This window comes from Pseudonaja textilis, chromosome 1, assembly GCF_049901715.1.
Source record: "Pseudonaja textilis isolate UNSWEBS1 chromosome 1, rPseTex1.2, whole genome shotgun sequence".
Classification (NCBI taxonomy): Eukaryota; Metazoa; Chordata; class Lepidosauria; order Squamata; family Elapidae; genus Pseudonaja; species Pseudonaja textilis.
In genome coordinates, this window is record NC_141990.1 from 45,091,904 (window position 1) to 45,110,844 (window position 18,941).

Below are 18,941 nucleotides of genomic sequence, written 5' to 3' on the forward strand. Positions count from 1 at the left end.
ATGATTTTTTGTAAAATGCATATTTGGATTTCAGTAGTATGCTGACCCAGAAAAGTAAGTGGAGCCAGGACATTCAGTATCACTCCCATTGAAATTAAATGTAAAAATATGTTGGAAAAAATTAATATTTTCCCCTTTGTTGCATTAAAAATGATAATTCAATAGCAGTTTTTGGAAGCTTTGGGATAGGTGCCTTCGACCTAGGGTTTCAGTCTTTGCATTTTATCAATGATAGATGTCCAGTGAAATAGAAGAAGCCTTTTATGGCATTGAAATTTATGTTCTTTGAATGGAGACAAACAGATGCTTCTATTGGCAGAGCCATTTTGTGAATCAGTAATATTTAGCATTTATGATGAGCCAATGAAACTAAGTTAGATGCTTCTAGATATGATTAAAAAGTGTTTTCTGGTGGGAATCTGTATAAATGTAGAGATTCTGTTGGAAAATTTAAAACGACTCTGTGCATTGGGCATTCTTAGAGGATCCCCAATGCACAGAGTCTGTTGGATAAGGTCTCACCATCCATTTGGCTAAGAAACAAAAAAACAGAAGGCCTTTCTGTTTCTTCTCCAAGAGTTCAATATTGCTTCCTGTTCAGATCTGAACTATGCAGGGTAGCAGAGTGATACCTTTAATGCCTTCCCCAGTCATCCCAATATTTTAGACCAGGTTTTTTCAAACTGTGTTTTGATGAGGTTCCATGAAAAACAACAAAGGACATAAAAAAGGAACTCATTCACTTGACTGTAACCAATTTCCTATCACTAGAGCTTTGTCTATTGATCAAGGTATGCATGTGTACATTTGAAGGCTGCCTAGATTAGGAAAAGTAGTGCAGACTATAATTAAACAACTTACTGGTTTATTTAAATTTCTCCTATCTTTTAAAATAGCAGATCCAGTTACTCGATGGCAGACTTCCGTCAGTTTCTCCTGAACAAAGGTATAGTTGTGATTAATTACTGATGTCTTCCAAAAATCCAAAATAGTGGCCTAAAAATCCAAAATAGTGTACAGATAATCAACCATTTTGTAAGCAATCGTTTAGACTACTGTTTTGAAATATAGCAATAATTTTGGTGGCAGTTATATCAATCTGTGGTAGACCATATGAACAATGATGGAACCTTAAAATATAAAAATGTAAAACTTAACTTTTAGGATATGAGTCAAGTTTGTTCTATATCTAATCATTTAAGTATTCTACATCAAAGCCTATCTGGCAAGCTTTTATAGAAGCCATCTAAAGATTATAAGTGATTTTAGATTCAGGAGGGAAATTCCATTTATCTCCAGTCATCTTGTGACCACTCTTCCTCCCCTTTCTATTCAGAAGTTATGCCTTCAGCCTTTTCCTTCAACTGTAGGAACTCTTATCATGGATAAGTGTGACAAACTTTGAAAAGCCAGGGGCCTCCAGCATGACCATCTGTGGTCTTCTGATGATGCTGGGGCATCACTGGAAATGGTGATCCAATTTAAGCCAGGCTACAGTTTTGTTTTTCTTGAATGTTTTTTTTTGAAAGTAGAACTAATGTGGTTTAGACTATTTGAGAGGAATGGTTTGTTTTCTAGAAGTCTCTTTTTCCCATAGTTATTTGGGGGAGATGGGGGAAACCACACCATCCTGAAATTCAACAGCAATATGCCCAGTACCAAGATGTTGTATGTAGAATTTGCATTTGGGCCACAGGAACTCTTATGTTTACACCTGTACATTTTTTCGGATCTTACATAATTTTTCTTTTAGAATTGCTAACACAAGGGTTTGGTGCATACAGTGTTTCTACAGAAGGCTATTTTGTCTTTCCCCTCAATTGAACTGAACAGTTTTTCACAAAGTGATGCCCCAGCTTTCCCTAATTCAATGGTGTATGAGGGTGGTGGAAGTTCATTCTCCAAGTTTGTGGGTTGGTTTCTGAACATTTCATTACCAGGCTAGGTAACATCTTCAATGGAGTTCAAGGGATGTCAGTGTTCTTCTGCTTATTATAAGGGTTTTGTGTGGTCAGTGAGTCTTGGGATGGGGAGGTCATTTCAGGTGAGGTTCATGTCAGGAATTTCCCTTCTAACGTAACCTCTTCATCACACTGACCACACGAAGCACGCACAAGCAGAAGAACACCGATGTTGACATCCCTAAATTCTGCTGAAGATGTTGCCTAGCCTGGTAACAAAATGTTTGGAAACCAAGCCATAAGCTTGGAGAACAAACCTCCACCCTAATCTTACACCCAATCTACAGATATTCGCCACTATCAACAGTACATTCCTTAGGGTGGTCACTTGTTGAGATGTGCCTAAAAAAAAGGATTTAAAAGTTTTCTTGATACCTAGCCAGGTATTTGCCTCTTAAGTGGTGGTGTTCTTTTTATATTAACCAAATTATAGTTTTACCTATGGATGTTTTTTCCCTGTTTCTTTTTTAAATATGCCTACCTGAAATACAGGATGCTAGTTAGAAGTGGCATGGCCAATTGTCATTTCTTTAGCTGGCAAGAACACATGTCCTCTGTCTCTTAATAACTGTTGGCTAGAACACCATGACCCAAAACATCTTCTATTGATGTGTGTTTGTTCTACTAAAGAACAATTTTAGCACCTTTGCTCAAAATAAACTGCTTTCGTATATTTACCTTTTGTGGACAAACTAGTTCAATGGATTGTGTTTTGTGATGCACTTCTGTCTATCCTATCCAGGAAAGATAATTAAAGAGAAAACCCCAAGTTGTACTTATGCAGATGCACAACGTATTTGTGTTGCTCATGTATTAAAAAATCATATTGGAAAAAGCTTACCATAAATACTATGCACCATCAGTGTGGAATTTAATTGAGTCATTGCATAGAGCAAAGACTTACAGAAAAAGTTCATTGCTAATATAAAGTTTCAGATTAAGTGAATTGATGAACCCCTTTATAAATAACTGTTTGCATGTTTTTGCATTTAGACCTTACATTTTTATTGTTTTGTTGTTGTTAAATAGGACTTAACAGTTGCTTCAAGGATCTGATTAAACAAACTTCCCTTTCTTTATTATGGTCATGACTTTTCAAATTACTTATCAGTTTTCTTATTTTCTCATTACATAATCAGTGTAATCAGTAAAATTGTTTTATTCTTGACATTGAGTAATTAGCTTATCAATGTTACCAGTTTTAAGAAATTAAATCTTGCCTATTGTTCAAAAGAAAACTAAAGCTGGGGAACAGCAAGTAATTTAAAACAGTCCACAAAAAATTACAAATTAATTTAAATATTTTGTTTATATAAACAAGCAATTAAAATGATGGTTTTCATCCATTTTCTTTTACATGCACAGAACCGAGATTGCTACATTATTGCAATTATTACAACACTTTTTTTCTGTTTCCTTTTTAAATATCCATGTTTACAACATTTGAACACTACAATATTATTGCCATGTGTGAATATTGTCTGCTTTGAGCTTGATCACAATGTCAACATCCCACTGGCATGTTCTTACAGTCTTCAATATCCAAATACTGATTCTTACTAAGATTAACGTAAGAACGTAAACTGATAGCTGTGTTTAAATATAACTTAAAGCTTTTTCAATATCTGTTGAATTACATGCTTTCAATCATTATTTGTTAGATTTCAGTTGCATTTAGATGCATTTGGTTAAATAGTTTCTCATAAAGTCTTTAGATGAATACACTTTGCTAGTATAAGCCCTGACATCAAGTATTCCACTTGTCATGGATGCCAACAAGTTGAAATAAATGACTGCACAATCAAAATATATATCGAGGCTTCCATCTGGCAATCAAATCTGCCACTCATTGGTCTTACATAGGCTTTTACATCTGCAGCAAGTGTTAATGACTAAGAGATGGGGCAATGGTAAGTCATCTAATGCAGGGGTCACCAACCTTTTGGACCTCAGGGACCACTACATTCATAATTTAAATCCCGCAGACCAATAATACGAATCTTTTAAAAAGATAAATAGTATTTAGTACAATATAAAAAATACAAATAATTTTTCTGCGGTCCACCAAAATTTTCTCGTGGACCACCAATGGAGGAATTTCTCATGGACCACACATGAAGAATGTTCCTATATTTTCAATATGACCCTGTATATAATGACTCCAGTATCTCTCTTAGTGAGAATTACTTCCCAAGGATAAAAGTTTAACCTTGTTGTGTCTTCGCTGCATTTTGAGATCACTGCTCTGAATATTTACCCTGCTATTCTGTAGATGTTTATACCAGAATTTAAGTCCTGTTTGTGTATTCATTTACCTTAACTTTGGCTTTGTTGACTTTTCAGCAAAGGCAGTAGTACATTTCTGCAGAAGTGAAACTTCTATCTTAATAGTTACTGAGCCCTTTCAGAAAATATCTCCAGCAACTATTTTAGTATAATAAGTGATAGCAAGAACTGTAAGAATTAGGGGATGGCTGAATTAATTGTGAATATTTTGTTTTGGTGTTTTATTGGATTCAACCATTCGATCATGCTGAGGTTTCAAAGTCCCCCTCCTCTCTGAACTGTTCTGTGTATATTAATTATAATATATTTAGGAGCACTCTTTCTAAAACAGCACCTTCTTTCTCTGTCTCTTGTTAACAGCAATGTTTGTGATAAAGAAACATACATTGAAAGATCCGAATCAAAGAGCAAACTGATGACGTGCTCTGTATGTTTCAAAGAGTTTAAAAGTTTACCTGCTCTAAATGGTCACATGAGGTCTCATGGAGGAATACGGGCATCTCCTATCTTCAGACAGGTATTCAATGCTTGTGTATTTCTTTTGGAACGTTTGATCTTCCCCTTTTCTAAAATGTGCTGCTTTTTCTTCAAAAAAATTACTCTGGAGCTTGCTATTGTCCAAAAATATGTCTTTTTCCAGCTTTGCTTTCAAGTGTATTAATTATCCATTGTTGTTGATGTGTTAGCTGATGTTATATATAAGAAAAGAACTACATCTGGGCATAGGCTTTGGCTGACCTCCAGTTGAACAGGGTTCCTCACTGAGTATACTTCAATATTCTTTTTATTATTTGTACAGTACAAGAAACTTTTCAATACAACTATGGGTTGGGGGGTTGTTGTTTTTTTTGTTTCTTTCTGTCCAGTTTTCCTATGTTCCTTTTGAACACAGGTTTCCAGTGAGGATATGTTTTCTAACGGAGGAATCGTGTTAAAATCTTTTGCAGCAACAATTCTTGAGGCTAATTCATTTATTCCAAGGTAGCAGGAAACAAATCCCTGATAATCGTTCTTTTAAAATGCCCTAAAATTCCCCAATGTTCCTGCTACCTGTGAATAGTCTAGTGATGACCAGGCGTTGGAAGTTGTGGGTGAAAGCTTTTAATAATTGTCTGTACAGGAGGATGGGGAGAACCTGCCACAGCAGCACCAGCAGGAACAGCTGCCCTCCGAAGTGGATAGCTTGGCGCCTATCGTCATGCCTGTGTCTGTCCCTGTAAAGGTTCTGTCGCCAGAGCCCACCAAGCAAGCCAGAGATGGCTGTGCCCTGGTCAAAGACAAGCCTGTCTCAGATGATGAGATGCCTGTCCTTGTGAGGATGATCTGTTCTCCAGCACGTTCCCCTAACGCCATCAGCCTGTGTACCTCTTCTGTGAGTGTTTTCTTCTTGCCACTAACTGTGCTATAGGAGCCTAATAAATCCCTTTGCGTTACATCAATGCTTGAGGATTTTACCAGTTATTTCAAAGCCAGTGTTTAATTATTCTTCTATAATGGCCCAATTTTTTTTTCAAAGCAGCAAACACAATAGAAAACAACAAAGGGATTTGTTATCTTTAATGTTCTTTGTGCTGGCTTATTTTACTGTTGCAGCTGGCTGAGAGCCAGTTTGTTTTCGTCTTGAAAATAGTCTGCTTGTGTGTCTGTGTGCGTGCCTGTGTGCCCATGCATTATGCCAGAGATTGTTTCCAGAGAATAAGCATTGTAAAAGGCTTGAGACTGATGCTTTCTTTTCCTCAGATAAGCATCACTTTTTCTTCAATAAATTACAGTGATAACTGTCTGCTGTCTTAAGTGTAAAATTTGTGTCATGTAGCGTGCAAGTCCAGCAGTTGCTACCTACTGAAGCTGGTGAAACTTAAGCAGCCCTGCCTTGGATCTCCCATGCCAGTCAGCTGCCAGTTTAAATTTTCATGTTAGATTCTCTGAGAGATTATGGAAAACTCATATTAATAATTATTGCCCATGAAGGGCTTGTCTTTATTGGTCAAGACCGTCTTGTGCGTGGACTTAGTTCTGATAGCTTGGTTCTGATATCACACAAGTTTATCCAGATACTATGTCATTCATTCTATCCTGCTTTAAGTATAGGCTTGTCCTAGAATTATAAAAGCAGTATAGTTTTATTGAATTCAGAGGAACAGTTAAGTAATCTCACAGAAGCAAAAATAATAATGCATGAACTTCTCTGCCATTGTTATCTTCTTTTTTTTTTCATAATTCCTCTTCAGGAAACTGATGCTACATAACCAACTTTTGGGGAAGTGCAGTCTGAAACAGTAGGAGCAGACAACAGATGATCTTTTAAAATCTCTACCCTTCCTAGTGCAGGGGTCTCCAACCTTGCAACTTAAAGCTTGGTGGACTTCAACTCCCAGAATTCCCCACCCAGCAACTGTAAGCCTAATCCTAACCCTAACCCAAGGTTGGAGACCCCTGTCCTAGAGCGTTAAACCTGGAGAGTGTTTAACAGAACTGCAGTGCATTGGTTCTCTCCTTTTTTTGTTATTTAATTGAACAGCAGCTTCACACAGTAGTTTAGAAAGAAATCTGTAAGAGGGAGGTCCTTTTGCGTTACTTTCCTAAGAAAATTGTGCATGCACTCCAGGAAAGGACAGCTGTGGAAAATGATCTGAGAAGGAGAAACTTCACAGTATTAGATTCCATTTGGCCAATGTCTGACTTCCTAATTCAACTGCTTTTAAAAGTGTAGGACAACTTTTTAACAGATTTTCTTGAAAATTAAATGGTGCCTTGGTCCAATCACCCTGTTAATTTGTTGTTTTACTTTTTATATGCAGAGAGTTTTGGGAAATCCAGTTTCACAACAACTAAAAAAATGGGCAAAATATGAGCAATAGTAAAAATAATATGTTCAGTCTATCAACAACATTAAACAGGAAGCAAACTCTACAGCACTTATTTTTAAAAAGTGACATAAATGTAAATACAGGAAGTCATGCATCAGTAAGAAACGCCTGACTACTTTTAATAATGAAATTTTATTACAAAACTAAACCAGCAGATGAAGCTGTACAAGTTTAATAATAGTTTTATATTTTTCAGGCTGTGCTGATGTACTCAAAGAGTGGATCCCAGGTCAGCAGAAAGGTCTCTGGTTTACCACAGTCCACGCTAAGTTGAATTTGGTGAACATGTCTCACCAGTTGAAAAATCCCTTCCTTGATATATCATGAACAAAGTTATTAGGACAAGATGGGAAGAATGTTATTACATTTTAATTATTTATTATTGTTGAATCCTGCCTTCTGCTAAGTTAAGGGGTCACTCCTTATTTTATCTTTGTAATCTATGTGCTAGTTTGATCTGAGAGAAAGAGATTACTTTACATCTCCAGAGTGCTCCATAGCTAAGTAGGGATGTAGATTCCTAATGCAAAATTATTAAGGGTTTTCATGGTAGATTCAGAAGATTAAAAAGAGGGGCAGGGATTAAAATGAAGCAGTGAAAATAAATAAATGCTACATTCCTATAAATGCCTTCCTTAGTAAATAGCAACTTAAGGAAGGGTATTTAAAAGTTAGGCAACCTAGTCTTCTGAGTCAGGAAATTTCATCATGAAGATCTGTCAATCTTGAAGCTCTTTGTTCCTGTCACTGGTCTTCACTACAATTCTGGCATAAAAATGTCCTCTCCATTGGATCTTAAAATGCTGGCAGTAATTTGGGAATTCCTCTTTAAGCTTGATTCCTAATAGTAAAACAAGAGTAGATGTATTGCTCTGTTGAAGTCAGAATGCAGCACCTGTAAGTTGTATCTTGGAAAATTCATTGTTTTGATGTTTCACTGAAAAATTGTATTGGGCTATGATTGAATACACTCGCTATTAAAACAACAACTTTTCTATTTTCAGGATCCCAATAGAAAGCATCACCAAAGCATCACCAACTCTGAAGAAAATATCAAATCTTTTCAAGACAAGAAAAAATACCGCCACAGACCCGAACCACTCTTCATACCACCTCCCTCCTTCAATCTCAGTGCATCTCACTCAGGAGCTACTCTATACCAAAGCCAACTTCGTTCTCCCCGTGTCTTAGGAGACCATCTGATTGACAGGACTCATAATCCCCCACCTTATACACCACCTCCCATGCTTAGCCCCATACGGCAAGGATCTGGTCTCTTCAGCAGTGTCATCATATCTTCTCATGGTACATCTCATCCCCAGCTGCCCCTTACTCCACTGACACCCACCCCCCGGATTCTTCTCTGTCAATCTAGTAAGTGTGTTGTAGTGTAGTATAGATGTTGCTCACTTAAGAACTAATAGTTTCATTCACTTGTGAATGATAATAATGTTGACTTAAATCGATTCTGCTTTGTACTTCTTATAGTGTTCCTGCACATCTAAATATAATTACTTTGTTTCAGAATGGGTTCACAAAAAAAAATGCAGAAAATCCATGTATGCTGATTTGGGCTACTCCCTTTACCTCTAAAATGTGGTTCAGAAATTCCAGTTACAGCAGTCCTTGTTCAGTTACCACAATTCAGTCATTAAGCAAAGTGGTTGCTCAGTAAAACTGTGAGCCTACTTATAATATTACTTCAGCTTTGCTTTGCTTTACAGACCTGTGAAGGTCACAAATGCAAGGGTAGGTCATTAAGTTAATTTTTTTATGACTGTGGACATTCCATTTTTACTGGAATCAGTTGACACAAAGAAACATGTCCTTGAAACTAGCAAATTTGGCAGCATTACTACACCACATGGAAACATTTTTTTTTTTAAATCTCATTACCGCAGATACAAAAAAATTGCTTGCAGTCTTGAATAATTGTCTTGGGAATGTAACATAAAATAGTCTTATGAAGTAGTATATCATGCAAGGATCCTGTTAGTAATTGTTTTCTAAATAAGAGGAAATGCATATGTAAAGATACAGTTAAAACATAATAAGTAGGTTTTACGTGGTCTCTTTAATATCATTGGTCTTTTTGGACTGATACTAGCTCCCCAGGATGACCTTCTGTACTACAACCCCTTCTAGTTATGGAGAAGAAGTCACAGAATCTCTAGCCAGGCCTTGACTCAATATATTTGGAGAGCATTTGATTGACAAATACCTTAATTAGAGCAGTTTTCTTACCACCTGATGACACTTCTTTCAAAACGGTGCCAAAAGGTCAACTGCATATAAATGGGTACTCATTCTATTATTAGGATGAGAAATATTCTTTTATTTAAATATAATGTTGTTTTCTCTAAAGAAAGAAGGCAGATTTCAGAAACTGGGTTAATGTGCAAAGCCAAAAAGGAAAATTATATTATCATTTTTCTCGCAGATAGTATTGATGGAAATAGTGTTTCTGTGACCCAAAGACCAGGAGAACAGACTATTCATATTGAACCGTAAGTCTTTTGTAAAGAGATGTAATATCCCATGCAACATAAATTGTATTGGTTTGGGGGGAAGAGTTGTGTTTCTTTTTAAAAAATGGTTGAGATACAGATCATTCCTGTGAATCTGTCAGGTATTCATGTGTGCATCAAGGCTTCTTATTTTGTTTATGCTCAACTTGTTACATTGGTAACTACTTTTAAATGGTTTTCAGAGCAACATACTTAAGAATTATAAAACTGCAATCCTGAATTAAACCTTGAAGTATGACCTCAGATGTAGGCCATCAGTGGCATTTTGGGAAATGAAAGCTCAACATGGCTGTGGGTCTTCATTTTACAGACCTCAGAAGGATGGAAGTCTGAGTAAACTGAGCCTGTCAGGATCAAACTCTGGGCAGTGGGCAGAGTCAGCCTGCAATACTGCATTCTAACCACTGTGCCACCACAGAATTGGTTGTTCCAGAGGGCAGATGCTATAGCAAAAAGCCTCATCTCCTAGGTCCTACCAGATAGAACACTTTTGTACATGGGACCTGCAACATATGTCTCCTGCCATACTTAATGGGGCAGGTAAATGTAAATAAACATAATCAGGAAGAGATGGTCCTTCAGATAAGTCATATTGTTCATTCATGATCAGAAGGTGATGCCAGACTGTGTTCTCCAGATTCTTTTTGGATGATTTTGGTGAAGAACACAGTGTGTCATCTATTCATCTTGATTCTGTAAGGAAACAATCCACTTTATGTGAAATTTCTGCTTCATTAGTTTTATCTTTGCCACTTCTGTTTAAAAAAATTTTTTTTTGCTATACAAGTGATATTTCTTCCTGCCATTATTTTCTTCCTAAGTTCTTCTCTTTAGGCTCCTTTGAGGAGGATTTAGGAAGGCTCTGCAGTAGACTTACATTTTTAATGCTTTAAATATTGTTATTTCTTCGAGGTGTATCAACATTGGCTCAAGATTTCAGGCTGATATCCCTGAACTTAAAGATATAGCATTGGTGGAGAAGGAGAATCACAAGGCAACTTTAGTTTGGAAACCATGGCCAGAACTGGAGGACAAAACTTTTGAACAAAGAGGTACTATGTTTTTATACTACCTAAAAGAGTGACTTTTTACTTTGTTATGTTTTTTGTATAGTGCTGCCTATTCACCAAGGTCACTTTGGGTAGTTAATAGGGATTAATCCAAACTCATAGTTTGAAATAAAAAAGTGAGTGTTTTCAGAATTGCTCTCTGTTAGCTTTAAAAATTTAGATGTTCTTAGTACTTCACTGCAAAAACAGAGTTGAATCAAGTCTATGTTCAGTAGATTCTACTGTTAAAGAATGGGAGAAAATAACAGTTTACTCTGATCTCCTCCTACGCTCATAATTTCTGGAGGTTGATGTCAGACCAGAGGAGGAAAGAGAACCATGGAAAAAATGTTTGTTAATCCATTTTCTTTAGAAGAAAAACCCCATCAGATCTTTCTCAAACATAAAAGAGCATTGGATACTTGTACTTGACATATAATATAATATAAACACTTCCATTAAACATTGAACCCTACATTGCTTATGTAAATTCTTCATTGGGCTATCCTTATATTCCCTAAATTATTTATCTTCAAAAGACTTTATTCACTAAGAATAGTGATTACCTCTACATCCTTTGCAATATTGTGTGGTGGGAGTTAACATTCATTTTCACACATGCTGTTGTGTACATTTTCATCAGAAAAATGCCATAGGAATAAACAAGAAAAGAGTTTTAAAAAGAAAAAAGAAATTTCTTCCGTAAATGTAATTATACAGCAACACATAAAATGTATGGCTTTTTTAGTTGTGAGGTCTGAATCCTTGCTTTAAAATTATCATAAATGCTTCAGAAAGCTTCCAAGTTTTATTTTAGCCCTTCTGGTTTAGGAATATTTCTCTCGTATCCTCTTGCCTTCATACCCAAATCTACTTCACCAACTGTGCATTTCTACAACGTATGCTTTCTTTGTTTATCATTCGATTTGGCTGATTTGTAGAGTGACAATTAATTGCTTTCTTAAATGGGTACTTAATCTTAAAATCATACTATATAAGAAGGGAGCTGAGAATCATCAGTCCTCAATGCAGAAATCCAATATCATAAGATCCCTGACAGGTGGCCATTCATCTTCTGTTTACACATCTCCAACAAAGGAGGCTCCATAATCTCACTCGGCAATGTGTTTCGTATCCAGCACAAATTTGAAAACTTGGAAGACTAAACCTCTGGTCCCAGTGACCAACTCAAGATAGGTGGTTGTTTCATATATTTCCATCAATCTAAAACTCCAAATGCTCATGCTGTCCAGTCTGAAAATGGCCCATAGGAGGCAGTCCTGACTGTTCTAACCATTGTGAAATATTTTCTGATTCTTGCCAAAATCTGCTTCCTTATAATCTTTTGGGATTTTCTGTCCTATCTTTTGGAACAGTTCTGAACCATTCTGCCCACCTTCTACAGTTGAAACTAGCTTCCCTATCCCCCCATTCTTTTTCCAACTGGATGTCTTTCCAACAGATGTACCTTTAGTTAATTTACCTTTGCCACAAATTGGGAAGCACTGGCGCAAACAAGTAACTTATAACATCTTTTAAACCCTGTTTGATCTTCTGCTACTTTGATACTTGATCTATTTCACCATTGCCTGTTTTTGTTTTATTTTAAAAAAGTAATATTTTCCACCTATGTTCATCTACTCTTTTTAATGCTGTTCCAAGGATGTGTATTTCTGCATTTGAGGTGATTAAGTGGAATGTGTGAATGTTTTGGCTTTCCATGCTTCTGTTAAATCCAGGGGGCAACATCCAAAAGGAACCCTTCCCCATTTTCAGATTGCAAAGCATAAACAACCTGTAGACTTCAGGATGATGTTTAATAGAAAAGCGTCCTTCACCCCTCCAAAAAAAAAACAATAAAGCAAGCTAAAAACCACCACAGAGAAAGCTTCAAAAGAATAGAAAAACAATCACATCTGGAGGAGGAGAAATCTCAGCAAGTAATTAAAATAAACTGCCTCCTATTGTGCCCCAGCTGTCCTAAAATAGGAACTCATACTTGTTAGAATTAGTGTCTTTACACTGGCTTTATGCATTCTTGTTATGTTTCTGCATTCAGCCGCTGAATTGTTTGAGAAAATTAATTTTGTTTTCTTATTACAGTGACCAATCTCTTAAATATGTGCTGCTCGAGCATATTAACTGGTGGAGGAACCAACATAGAATATGGTTTGCATTCTCTCTTTGAAGCTAAAGGAAATATTATGGTAGGTTATAGAATATGTTAAAAATAGTAACAGATTTCATGAAGTAATTGGACAGCAAGAAAATGTTTGAATAAGTAATTCTGAAATAGTCTCACTTGCCATTAATGAGATTTTTCTTTCTTTAGTGCAACTTCTGAAAACTTTTTAATATGGTGCTTTATTTTAAAAACCCATATCCAGTTTTTGTTTTTAAAAAAGAAGCCTATGGTTGCAAATGTTTCGTAACTACCGGTAATAAAATATCTTGTATTTTACGTGCACTCAGAAATAAATTCCAGTTCCATTCCATTCCAACTGTTCACAGGACAGCAAACTTAAGCAAGAAGCAACCTAGGTCAATAAGTCACTGCATAATCAAGTCCAGCAAGAGTTCTGCAGTTTTAAAATGTAGCATATCATAGGCAAAGGAAATAGGAAAATAGGAAATGTATTAAAAGTTAATTATTAAAAGATTGAGTGCAATTCTAATAATTACAAATCACATGCAATCCTGGTTTGCTTTGTATCTGTTACTGTTGCAGGCTGCTCTGGAGATGCTTCTTCTTTTGAAACCAAAAAGAGCAAAATCACACCCTCTAGCCAATTATCATTATGCCGGTAAGTACTAAAATAGAGAGCCTGCCAATTCCCCATGGGAGCTTTTATCAGGACAGGTGCTGTTGGCTGAGCACTGATGAAGAAAGTCACTAATTTGACAGTAAAAAAATATACAATGGTTCTCACCTGTTCATTTACTTCAGGTTCCGATCAGTGGACACCCTTTGAAAGAAAATTGTTCAGTAAAGCCCTGGCAACATATGGCAAAGATTTCATTTTTGTGCAGAAAATGGTGAGCTGTTCCTCTCTCTCATTTTCATGATATTCTGGATACCATTTATTACTTATCTTCTAGGCTAATTCCAATGGGCATGGTTTTTAAGTGAAAGTTTGTATGTTTAAACTTAGACAAAGTCCCAACTGCAAGAATATGTTCTTATTTTTAAAACACCTGACAAATTTCACCATGAATTAATTCCATGAATTGAAGTGCATAATATCTATCTATCTATCTATCTATCTATCTATCTATCTATCTATCTATCTATCTATCTATCTATCTATCTATCTATCTATCTATCTATCTTCCATGCATGCATCCATCCAGCCATCCATCTCAAGATTGTGAAGATTTGGGTTTTAGTCCAGGGGTGGGATTCAAATTTTTTAACAACCGGTTCTGTGGCTAGGTGGGCATGGCCACATGACTGGGTGGGCTTGACTTCCTTTTTTGCAGCCCCCACATTTGCCTCCTGGGCCACAGGGAAGCCTCCTGGGGGCATTTTTGCTCCCAGAAGGCTTCCCTGAGGCCCAGGAAGGCAAAAAATGGGGCGTGCTGCATACCCCCCCCCAAACTTCCTGGACCTCAAGGAAGCCTCCTGGGTGAAGCAGTAAGACAGTGAGGAGGAGGATCCTAGCACAGCTGATCATCAGAACAGCTGATCGTCAACAAGCAGGGAAAAAAATACCTTAATGAGTGACTGGGCAGGGGCAACGCAGTCAGATATGTCAGGCATGTGTCCGATGTTGTGCATGTGCAATAAGGACTGACTGGGTGGGGAGCGGAGGGGTGGGCGAAGAGGGGTGGGGCCAGCCAGGGGCACAATTTGCCAGTTCTCCGAACTGCACAGAATCATAACAACCGGTTCTATAGAACCAGTCCGAACTGGTAGAATTCCACCCGTTTTAGTCCCTTGCTCAATTGTGAAGTTTACTCTTCCCTTTTCAACAATTTACTTTCTGTCACAGTTTAATCTGTTTCAAAAGAGGAATTGGCTTGGGTTTAAAATGGTTTAACCCTTTAGTCAAGCATGTAGCATGTTACTAAGATCCAAAACCAAAGTTTAAATTTTTGATACTGCTTAAAGTTTTGAAATCGTAATAAAGTATACAGTACTAATGAATACGTCTGAGATTTTTGTGTAGTATATGTGCTACATATTCATGTTGTATGTTAGCTGACAATGTGCTAATGCAGTGTCTGAATTATTGTATGATTATAGGTGAAATCTAAGACAGTCGCACAGTGTGTTGAATACTATTATACATGGAAGAAAATCATGCATTTAGGACGACGGCACAGAACTCGGCAGGCGGAAGTAAAAACCGAATGCCCAGTAAGCCTCACTTCCTTCAGTTTAGAAGTACATAAAATTGCAATTTCCAGATATTTATATGTATTTGATTATTCTCTCACTTGTGAGAAGAAACATTTCAGATAGTTGTACCTATGCCATAATCTGGTCCATGCTACAAGAATGTATGTTGTGTTATCCTAAAATAATTGATTGCAGTTCTTAGTAAGCACACAGTAGTATAGAATTTTTCTGTGTATAGAAATTGGCGTTACTGCTTCTAGTTTGGAATTCTGAACATTTTCTTGGGAGATCTATATTTGCATGCCTTTTATATCCAGAAGGAACCTGGAACTTCTAGTTTTAAAGAATCACGAAGCAACTGATATGAAATAATTCTATTTAAGAGCTATTGCCAGTCAGAATAATATTAATATATAGGAATAAGGAATTGAACTTCCTATCAAGTAGCTTACCTTGAGTATTCCAGTGCAGAGAAGTTGACTTTCTACATAATAAAGAACAGTTTTAGAGCAATTAGAGGAACTTGAAAGCACCTTGTCAAATTTAGTTATTCTGAGTAATACATTATGTAAGGAATAATGATGTCAATTAGTTTTCTCTCTAATTAAATATGGTTTTGGAACCTGTCTCGCCTCCCAAACAGATTTTAAAAAATATCAGAGAAGATTTATCTTTATTTAGTAATTAATAATATTAGATCTACCTATTGATCTTAAAACAAAGAACAGGTGGTTCTCGACTTTGGGCCCACAATTAACCCCAAAATTTCTGTTGTAAACAAGACAGTTGATAAGTGAGTTTTACAACTTTTCTTGCCACAGCTGTTAAGCAAATCACTGCAGTTATTAAATTAGCAATACAGTTATTATGTGAATCTGGATTCCCCATGGACTTTGCTTGTCAAAAGGTCGCAAAAGTTGATCACATAACCCTGGGACGCTGCAGTCATGATAAACTTGAGTCAATTGCCAAGCATTTGAATTTTGATCACATGACCATGGGAAGCTACAAAGGTTGTAAATGAGAAAAATGGTCACATGTCACTTAATTTCGAATAGTCACTAAAGCGAACTGTGGTAAATTGAGGGTTATCTGTAGATACATGCGAGTTACTTCAAGTTTTCTTTAACATCTCTATATATCGGCAGTTAGAGTTTCTTATACCGTTAATCCACTAGCATTATCTAGCATGTCTTTGAATTTTAGACAAGCGGTGAAGATGAGGAAATGGAAGGTGAAGAGCAAACTGAAGAAGAAAAAGCATCTGTAAAAGAAGAGGATACAGAAATTCAGAATTCCCCTGACCCACCGTCTATTGCTGTTGCATCACCCATTAACTCTCCTTCTCTGCAAAACCTCGGACTACCTGCAGCCTCTTTTATCTGTGAAATGCCAGACTGTGGGGCTGTAAGTGTAATTGTTAATACAGTAATACACACATAAGGTCACAAAATAAAAAGACCTGTAAATAGAAAGGAATCAACTATGGTTAAAGAAAGCAGTGATAGCACAAATAATAATAGGTGCCTTGGATGCAATCCCAAAACATATGGAGTATCATTTGGATACCATAGGCATTGACATAATCGCCATCAGTCAATTGCAAAAGGCAGTTTTTCTTCAAGTAGCTTACAATCTGTAGTGATAAATTTAACACTGTCAAACAACAACAACTGCCTATCCCAGGTCCATGGGAAGGACTTGATAGGTGGATAAAGTTGCCAAATCCAGCCTAAACATCTGGTTGATTGCAACCAATCATATTAATAATATGTTAATATACACATGCAGAATTGTGGGGATACAGAGGCAGCTAAACTGTGCAGTTCTTCATAGTATGCATTCAGTAATTGATATTGGATGCAAAATCTCTTACATTGATGCCCAGAGTGGCATAGGCCTTAAGATATCAGATGAAGAATATCAGAGACCTATGTACGAGTCCAACCTCACCCATGGAAACATATTGGGAGCCTTTGAGCCAGTCACATACATAGTCCAACCTATATCAGAGGGTGTATGAGATAAAGGAGGATCCCTATATAAGCCACTCTGAACTCTTAGGAAAATGTGATGTATAACTTTCAACAAGGAAGAAAAATATGTAGCTGTTTGCAAGAGTAATAAATTATTTTTAATTAATTTATGCTCAACCCATATGGTGCTTTAACTATATTGTGGGGTTCCCAGGACTTAAGTTACTCTGTAATTAAGCTAGGCCTATGGCTTCTAAATTCCTTTTTTGTGTCTTCCAGAATTCATCTAACTACATAACAAAATTTAAACAGCAGAAGACTTTCCTGTTATTTTGTAGTAGAATCATATTTAAATAGTTACATTCATCCTATATTATTATTCACATACAATCTGTAAATAAGGGGAATAAGATACAAAACAAAATGAAAATAATTCAATCCCCCAAAGATGGTCCTGCCCATTCCCCAGTCCTCCCCACTTAGCTTATGATGGGTCTACAACACCTCGCCATGGCCAATTCACCACAGCCAACTCACTGCAGTCAACTTGCCACAGGGTAACTTGCCATGACCAACTCACTATGGGACAACTCGCAGTAGGAGAAGATTTTACACTAATATCGAAGAAATAGTCAGAATCGTTTAAAAAAGGATGCCAAAGGAGGGACAAAATAAAATATGAATGACAAAAATTAAAAGAAATGTTTAGTTTAATTATTTTAAGTTGGCCATAGCAAGTTGGCCGTGGTGAGTTTCCCAAAGTGAATTGATTGTGTGGGTTGGCCGCTGCAAATTTGCCATGATGAGTTGTCTGTGGTGAGTTGGCCATGTCAAGTAGGCTAGGGCGAATTCTCCCATTCTGCAAAGCCCCCATCAACTGCTCTGTTCTTCCTTCTTTCCTCCAAAGTTGAATGTGGCTCCAAGCAACTAAAAAAAGCTGCTTATGATTGGTTTAGCAGCTATGCCTGGGATTAACCTTATGAATAATAAAAGTAAAGTATAACTTGGATATCTTCTGTCATGGATGTTAGTTTAGAAATTTTCACAAATATGTTTCTGAAGCCCAAGAGTGATTGTAAAGATACCATTGGCCATTTGGAAGGTGTGAATGGGTGATTTCTGTAAGCATGTGGTTTTGATCATAGCTGTTAGCCAAGATAGCTAAATAACAATCTCTTCAAAAGCTGTGCTGAGGATGCAGGAGAAGCTGTCTTCATGCATATAACTGGCCAGTCAGAGATAAAAAGTTCAAAACAAATTATCTTGCACGGTCAAATTAAGAAAACAGCAAGATACCATTGGAAGAACTCAGTATCATTATTACAGATTGTTTTTAACTTTAATTCAGAAAATCTATTTTTGATTTATTTGTCCTACAGGTCTTCACTTCCAGACAAGCCCTGAATGGCCATGCACGTATTCATGGTGGTACTAATCCTGTGGTCAAAAGCCGCTGTGGTACTAAACAGAAGTCAAATTCTCAGAATGACTATTGCTCTGTCAAGAGTTCCCCAGCTCATAGCACAACAAGTGGTGAGACAGACCCACCTACAATTTTCCCCTGTAAAGAATGTGGCAAGTAAGTAAAGATGTCTACACAGAAATTAAAATCTGTGACACTTTGTGTAGAAAACTCAGTGAAAACCACTCCCCAACAAAGTAAGGAAGTTGCAATAATAAGAGTAATTCTAATGCAGCCTGAACCAGTGTGGTACCCAATCATACTTCCTGGGAATTCTGGGAATTGTACTTCTAAAGTATCCAGAGGGCAACAAGGATGCAGAAGACTGTCCCAAATCACTGTATAATAGAGTGGTAAAATATAATATGTACAATTTAGACAATGTTAAGGTGTCATAAATCAAACCTAACTCTCTTTTGGCTGGAAGTAGAGGTGGAATTCATACTGTATATCATGTGGTTTGTTTC

General features: G+C 36.8%; 1 protein-coding gene across 11 annotated transcripts in view; it reads left to right on the forward strand.

Moving 5' to 3' along the window:
• Positions 1–18,941, forward strand: part of TRERF1 (transcriptional regulating factor 1) — a 92,885-nt gene that overhangs the window by 66,119 nt on the left and 7,825 nt on the right. For 4 of the 11 annotated variants that reach the window (XM_087932789.1, XM_087932732.1, XM_087932736.1 and 1 more), the window contains exons 3-15: positions 897–946; positions 4,608–4,764; positions 5,368–5,619; positions 7,314–7,358; positions 8,122–8,491; positions 9,558–9,624; positions 10,558–10,697; positions 12,798–12,901; positions 13,423–13,498; positions 13,642–13,730; positions 14,941–15,054; positions 16,243–16,443; positions 18,392–18,591. In XM_087932789.1, the coding sequence (XP_087788915.1) occupies positions 897–946; positions 4,608–4,764; positions 5,368–5,619; positions 7,314–7,358; positions 8,122–8,491; positions 9,558–9,624; positions 10,558–10,697; positions 12,798–12,901; positions 13,423–13,498; positions 13,642–13,730; positions 14,941–15,054; positions 16,243–16,443; positions 18,392–18,591 (1,865 nt within the window). The remainder of the gene's footprint in view (positions 1–896; positions 947–4,607; positions 4,765–5,367; positions 5,620–7,313; positions 7,359–8,121; positions 8,492–9,557; positions 9,625–10,557; positions 10,698–12,797; positions 12,902–13,422; positions 13,499–13,641; positions 13,731–14,940; positions 15,055–16,242; positions 16,444–18,391; positions 18,592–18,941) is intronic. The other 7 variants (XM_087932765.1, XM_087932774.1, XM_087932756.1 and 4 more) reach the window with 6 other exon arrangements.